Source organism: Acanthisitta chloris, unplaced genomic scaffold (genome assembly GCF_000695815.1).
Source record: "Acanthisitta chloris isolate BGI_N310 unplaced genomic scaffold, ASM69581v1 scaffold16779, whole genome shotgun sequence".
In the NCBI taxonomy this organism is placed as follows: Eukaryota; Metazoa; Chordata; class Aves; order Passeriformes; family Acanthisittidae; genus Acanthisitta; species Acanthisitta chloris.
In genome coordinates, this window is record NW_008689980.1 from 100713 (window position 1) to 108792 (window position 8080).

Here is an 8080-nt window from a genome sequence, read left to right on the forward strand (position 1 = left end):
ACATGAGAAATTAATCCATCTCCATCCAGAACTGTGCCTCTGTTCTACAGCTTCTGTAAGAGGGCTTTAAATAGTTTTGCAAAGTTCAGTGCATTACAGAACAAAAACTTTAACTGATTTTTGCTTTTCAGTCATTATCATGTAAGGAGGAAGCAAAAAGGTAGGATGATTTTAACAAGAACCTCTTCAAATGTTATATAAACTCAATGTTCTTAAAACAACTTTGCATGTTAACTACATGACAAAGCAGTTCATCAACTGAAACTTTAATAAAGTCTCTACAGGAGGAAAGTTGTCTGTAAAAGCAAGTCTTTATCAAAGTAAAGTTTTGGTCAGAGAATACTCAATTTTTCTTGTCAAGGTTACTCCAGAATTGAGACAATTGGAGGAGAATTAGTGGAATAAACATATTTTGATGCTTTTTTTTTTTTACTATGTTTGACACATTTGTTTTTACTATCAGGCCAATCAGCAGTCAGACTTACATTTTTGAAAAAAATTAATTTATTTTTAGTACTACTGAGGAATAAAGAGAATCCAAATAACCTTGATGAGTTAAAACACTGCTCTGTAAACTTCTGCAGCACCTTCATTATTCTCTCCAAATTACTATTCACAGTATTTCATCATTAAAACATCTAACACTCTTCAATCCATCACCCTGTGAACTTCACAGGCCCTTGTGTAAACTCAGAATAGCAGGGTGTGAATTATACATCACAGGCCCTTCCTAATTGCTGATGGCTTGCTGGTGGCTGCAGATCTGCAGTCACCTGGCACGCTGCACTTTTGGGATGTTATCTTTATTACAACACACGTGTTTAAGTAATGATCCAGTGGGGTGCCTTGCAGCCAGTTATTTGTCTGTTTTGTTCTTCAGAGGGTACAAGGCTTGCTCGTGCCCCTGAAGACACCAGGAGCTCCCAGCAGGGACTAAGATCACAATATATTCCCAGTTCAAAGAGGAAGATCTGCAGACAGTCAGATGAATACTTAAACAATTTAGCATGTATTTGTTCTTCTTAAAGGTTGCACAAAGAGGTAGATTTGCTAAAATCTTTGGCTTAGAAGTATTCTTTGGCTTAGAAGTTTTCAAGACTGAACCATTGATACCCATGTATTATGAAGAGGGAGTGATCCTGGGTGAAACATCCAATTTAATATTAATGGCCATCCTTACTGCACAGCTTGGATGCCAAGTTCAGGTGTAACAATGGCTGCAAAATAAGCGAACTTCTTTACACAGGAATTTTGGCTTGAATGACATTCTCCAAAAGACACTGATTTTTCCTCTCGAAAACAACAAATTGGCTACAAAGAGTCAAGTGATTAGTGGTGATAAAAGAATAATTCACCTTCATCCATGGGTGAAACCTACTTCCACACTTCCTACAAATTACTGCTAACTTAAAAAAAAATTTAAATTTTCTGAAACAATAAAAAGCAAAGATTCATCCCCAGCAGGCACAGGTGAAGCTCCCAGGAGTTGGCTCTTGACAGAGAAACAGAAGAGTTCCCACGTAGGTAAAATTCACTGCTGTCATTTGGGGAAAGGTGTGGGCAGACTCGTTTCCCTCCTACTCACTCTTCTCATCCTACAGCTTCAACCAGAAGTTACAGCAATTAAATGCAGGGGCCTCTGAACTCACATGAAACCCACACAGATTCCCCCCACCTACCTGCAAAAATAACTTTCTACTGCTTGTGGGCATATGCCTTGAATAAAGAAAAGGAGTTAGAGGTCTTGCCAAGACTTGATTCTGAGGAACAACCAACTGATCCACAAACACATTTTGGGAGAAAATCAAAGCTCAAAGACTGGCAGGGAGAGCAGCACCAGGAAACAAGTAATGGATAAAACCTGCTCTTGGGCTTCTTCCTGCTTAATGCTGCTCTTCCTCAACTTCAAACATAAACCATCAATTTTCATTATGCTTCCCCACAAAAAGGAAAGAACAGAAGGAGGAAGATGGATTATACAGTAAATATTAAAAAAGTTACTGCTCCTGCCCTTTCCTGGCAATGAGGCCTTCCATAGAAATTAAAGCTACACAAATTTTGGTTGAGAGATTGTGGAATCTCTGAAAATATCCATGCAAAAACTGCCAGAAATTTACATCTGCCATACTGTATTTTTATTTATTAAGGAGGGTAAAATTAAACTGGTTTCTGCTCAGCTTCAATAACCTCCTATGAAAACAGAGCTTGGATGAGCTCCTAGATGAAAGTATTCCATTGGTATAAACCACCTCCAAAGGCAACCTGCTGTCTGATCTGGCCTTGGTATGATATGCCTCATCATAAACCCATCTAGCATTTCAAAAGGCAATATTAGCAAACCCCCAAAACAGCCTCACACCTATATTAATCAAAACTATAGCACTAAGCAGCACATTGCTTTGGGAGGCCTCAGCCTTACCATGTCCAGTTACAGCTATGTCCTGTCTATGAGCTGAAATCAGAGCTCAGCTTCATTCTACTGTTTATATTGATGAATTGTGTACCACCAAGAAACATTAAGAGCAGATGTCCTGTGTGCAAGGACAGTGGGAGGACGGAGGAAAAAGATGCTTGCTTAACTGAAATGTTCCTCAAATGTCATAGCTCACAATTCCATAGCACCTTGCAACCTGAGAATTCAACACACTCCACAGGCAGCTAATTAAGCATCACAACACCTATGAGGTGAAGAGGTTAAGTTGACACAGCTGGTCTGAATATCCTCACACTCAGCTGAAGTGCAACTATTTGGTCATTTTGAAGGGGAGAATTTTTTGGTGTTAGAACATAATTAAATCAGAAGACAAGTTACAAATGCTTTTCATTTACAAAGCTGAAAGCAAATGGTTTGTTTCATTTCTGCAAATGGTTTAGTTCAAGTTGTCAAGATGTTTAAAAAACTCTGAGAACAGGTTAATGTTGCAGAGTCCATGATTCATAAGAATTATGTGAAGGGGAGAAGAGAGGAAACTGTCACTTTTACTGCACTTGGATGCCAGCCCTAAAATAAGCTGCTTGAAACAGTTCATCAAAGGAATTTCAATGACAAAGCCAACCTTTATCCTTTCACAGAGGACTTCAAGCCTCCTTTTATAGCACAGAGATTACTATATTTGGCCAAACCTAGATAACATTAAAGCCATTATCACTGCAGTGAGACACTATAAATAGCAATAGTAATGTAAAACATTTAAAATTCTGCCTGGGAAGCATGATAGATAAACAATATTATCTATGCATAGATAGGGTTTGTCTATCAGACATAATCTCATTCATGATAACGTGAACCAATTTAGTTACATAATTCACCTTGCTGTTTACCCAAAATTGCTTGCATAGTCTTGGGAACTCCTTTCCTGATTGCTTTTGACAATAGACTTTATATTTAACACACACTCACATATGTGGGAAAGGTCAAATCATGCACTGAGGTTCTGGATTTGTCAAAGTTAATTCTCATTCAATAAATCAGGACAGGAAACAGTTTCGTTCCCTGTTAAAAGGTTCTGTTCAAGTGCATCAAAAAAAGTATATTAACCCCAAACATCTTCATCTTAGTTTCATCACCGCCCTAAATTCTTCAGAACATAATCCTGAAACAAATTTTGCTGCCAAAAATGACAGGAAATTATATTTTCATTGTGGATAAATTAGTCTCTGAACTTTATTTTCCATAACAATAAGCAGGAGATTATGAACTCATTCACAGGAAGTTCTGATAAGGCTCAAAAAAAGATCTGCTTTTACCCACTCAGGTCAAAAAAGACCACAGTATTTTGCATAAAAAAAAATCATGTTTCCCTCAACAGAAAGATAGCCCACCTTCTAAGAGAAGTGTAACACATTAAGCAATATCATGGCAGAACTGCCCCTTATTAAAGGATCATGGATGTGTTTTACAGACTTACTACTGGTACCTGAGGAAGATCTTTTCTACACAGGTTTAAATCAACTTCTTTTCTCCTTAAAAAACCCCATATAATCTAGTATGTAAAACTAAGCACATCACAGCAGAACTGGACAGTTAAGGACACTTCATTTTAAAACTGAACAAAAAAAGACAACACACATTAACTTCACATCATTTTAGAATAATGTTTTCTGCTGGTAGAGTGGTTTGGGTTTGTTTTTTAATTAAAATTAGAGGTGTTCCCAAAAGCCCAGACCCAATCATCCCTGAAAATTAAAATATTTAATCTTGTCTGGAACAGAATTTAGTAAACCACTTCTCCCACACAAGATGTCAAACCAGGCTAAGTGCACGAGGCTGTGCCCCTGTGCCTCCTGCGTTCAAAGGACCCAAGTTACACCCAACTGGATGGAAACCAGTGAGGCTCATTATTTCCATGTTGACTGTGAATTCAGTGAGCAACCTCACCCTGAAGATCCAGTAAAAATGAAAGTATCAGGTTCCAAGCATAATGATGGCAATCAAACACTTAAATCAATAGCTAATTAAAATTCCCATCCATTATACTTTCATTTAAAATCTACCTTTATAAGTCATCTGGGAGAGTGGAAAAAGGGAATCACCACATAGAGCCAATGGAGGAGGAAAACCCACACCTCTGTGCAGACACATAGACCTTCCCACTCCTGTGAACTGCAGAGGAAATGCTCTGGCTGATAAATCATCAACAGGAAGCCAGATTCAATGGCTGGGCACAGCACCCTTGCACCAACTTCACATACTTCTCAATTGCCTTGACACAATAACCTTTAGCTCATAAAAACTTAGATCTTATGACATTTTTGAATAGTGACGAAAACTAAACAAAATTGCTTGGAGTGTTCTCATCTCAAAAGCCTCCCCTTGGGAATTTCCCCATGCACAGTAAAGAGAATGCTTGCTTCTATTCAGCCAGTTCATTTATCAGCATCATTGAGATGCCACCTCCCCCCTCCAGTTGTTTCTGTGTGCATGTAAATGCTTCAAAATCATCCGCAGTCATTCCCACTAGAGGTGGTTTCAGTGCACCCAGGCAAGAGCAAAGGCTCCATGCTGAACTCCTGGTGTGAAATGAGTCATTTGTTCCAAATCATGTTTCCTTTTTTCAATATTCATACTTAGTTATTCATTTCCCTAAAGTACATGAAGATGAGATGTTCCTAAGTTAGTTTCTATTTGTTCTCAGCACATACACTATTTTATTCCTAATTCTGATCTCGCTTTTCAAGCCTTCTCCATTATTTCAGAGAGCTTTGATTTAGGACCTCACAGGCACAGACAACAAAGCCCACACTTGGAGGAAGATATCATTTGTTTCCTCTTGCAAGATCTTTGAGACCTTAGTGTCCCTATGCACTGGAGACAGTCAGCACCTCCAAGGACCTGATTCCGAAACACTCATTGCCATGAGGAACAAAGTTAAAATTACTTTCAGGCTGCAGAACCTAACCTATTATAAAAATGTTTATATTACTCAATAAATATGCAAGATATGAAAATTAAATGTTTGTAAGCATCCTGTTAGCTACCCATCAGGACAGTCAAAGGAACCAACTGGCCATTTATGTATACATGTTTCGCTTTTCATGTCACTTCACAGCCATAACTGAAAATCATAGCAAACTCTTTTCTCTTTCTATACTCCAGGCCACGTGTCATTTTTTTTGAATCTTTTGAGATCTCCATGTCTCCATATCAGCCATTATCTTTGGACTACTTTTTCCAATCACTTTAACATTTCTCATTTGTAAATTTAGTTCATTATCTTTTTTTATGTAGTAATATCATGAAAATTTCCAATCAGTATCACACTAAAGAGATAATCACCTTTACTGAGATTTGACTGTACTGAACAACTTCCAAACCTGCATATAATGACATACAGAAATTGATGTGAAAGACCATTAATACCATAGTCTCATGTCATGATTAGTCTCATGCCATATCTAACAAATCACACTCACTTTGAATGTCAAGTTGACCTTGGAGTACTGGAAAAAGTAATTCATGAACAGCATCTATCACTAGAAATTTACACACCTTCTGAACAAGCTGAGTGCCACTAAGGAAAAAATGAATGTGAAGACACAAAATCTACTGTAGCACATCATCTGCTGAGGGCACTCTGGACATCCTCCTTCCCTCCCCTTCATCGCTGTACATATATTCTCTATTTTTCATCACTGAACCATTTTGTCTTTGATTTCTGATAATATTTTTGCCTTCAGTATTGCTAATAGACATCTCTCTCTTACCCAGTCACAATCAAAAGTCGAAGGGCTGAAGTCCATCCAAGCCAGCACACAGACTTGTCCTGATTTCAGTGAGTTTTACATCAGACCCTACATTCAACGGTGAACAACCTCCCCGTTTTCTGCTTGTACATTACCTCTCCCTGCTATCCTCAATTCTAAGGCAATGTCTTCAAATGCATCAGAATTTCAAGTGGATTTCTCCACATCAACTATTGGAGGGTGCAGTATGTTAGAGATGCAAGAAACCCATTTTTATTTGCACCAAGTATTAGAAAATACAATTCACCAACACACTAAAGTCACGTAAGAGAGAAAGGCTACCCAAGAAGATTACATGAAAAACTCTTGTTGAAAGGGGAGATGGAGAAGAGAAGAAGGGAATGTCTCTGCCCCCAGTCCCTGTATCTCAGCAGAAGTATTTATAGGCTGACAGAGCTGTTACACAGCTTCAGGTCGTGGAGTAGCAGAGATATAAGTGATCCCCAAAGAGAACAGGCACAACAGCAGAGCTAAAATACATCATGATCAAGTTAAACTTTGTAGCTGCAGCCTATAAAGCTATCAAGCAACTAAAGTACTACTTTATTGCATCTTCCCTAGCAAACTGGACAGTGGAAACCAGTTCAGATGTTCAGAAGCTCATGGGGCTGGACTACCCCAGCAACATGGACCGGGTTTGACTTTGCACGACTTGGCAGAGATTGGATGTCAAATTGTTCTCCTCATCCAGGTAGACCAAGGAGCAATGCATTTCTGGGTGACTGAGCAGGTGCCAAAGGCTACCACTAAAGGAACCCCTGTTTGTAATTCCAAACTGACAGAAACCACTGCAGAAGATCTTAACCTTAGCTGAGCTCTGCAATCGACCCTGTGGAAGGTGTTCCCAATCTTTAACCTGCATTCCATCATATCCTATCAGAAGGGTGCTTGGAACTGTCAAAAAATAACCGAACCCAAATACACCACGTTCTCAAAACCACCAACACTCACTCCAGGAAAGGAAACAGTAAGAGATCATTTAAAGTTGCATCTCAAAGGAAGATATCACAGGAATGTGGCAATCCTCCTACCATCCTATAAACAAACTTTGAAAAGTCAACTAGTGCCACTTTAGAGTCTATACACTTACTTTGGATTATGTGTCACTGTCACCTTCATCCCTGGGTGTTGACTGCCAAGCACTAGGAGCATCCCTTCTTCCCCATGGCTGGCAGACAGACCACTGTTCTTACCTGACATTGTCATGCTTCTGGATGTAGATCTTATGAAACATCATGTCTTCCTGTTTGGCATTAATGTCAGCCTTCATCTCCATGGCAACATGTCGAGGAAGTACAGAGAGCAGGAGACGCTCCTGTGGAGTCAGACAGATGAACCAATTAAAACACCTGCTGCCCAGTTAACAAACACACTTTGTTCCTTACTGGGGAGAAATGAGTCATCAGTTTGGGAAGAGATGAGTATAACTATGCAAAATGGTCTCCATAAACCCAACAGCTGATCCTCTAACCAATAATATGCAATTCTGTCCCAACCCCACAATAAGAATTCAATGATTTTAGAAGAAAAATATTATTTTTCATTCCGGACCCACTGGGCTTACGATTCGTGGTTGCCAGTTCTTGCAAATGAAGGAGCCATCCAACTCAAAAAGTGTCTGTGCACCATTCATGGCAGGACTCTGATAAATGATGCTGTCTGACCTCCCACACAGCCTCTGCACACCACCATGAAGTCCTCCTTCACATAACACCAGAGGAATGATACCCCAACACCCTTGGGCACCATTTAAAATTCCTTCCTTGCTTATCTAATCATCTAAGCACATTCCCCCAGCAGGTACAAACTTGCTCTTAGCAGCTACAACATCACAGGA

At 39.3% G+C, this 8080-nt stretch overlaps 1 protein-coding gene across 1 annotated transcript in view; it reads right to left on the reverse strand.

The window, feature by feature from the left end:
• The window catches only part of ADCY5 (adenylate cyclase 5), a gene marked incomplete at its 5' end in the record, with an annotated part of 210414 nt that overhangs the window by 72734 nt on the left and 129600 nt on the right, over positions 1–8080 (reverse strand). Inside the window, 1 exon segment of the mRNA XM_009081649.1 lies at positions 7437–7558. Coding sequence (XP_009079897.1) covers positions 7437–7558 — 122 coding nt within the window.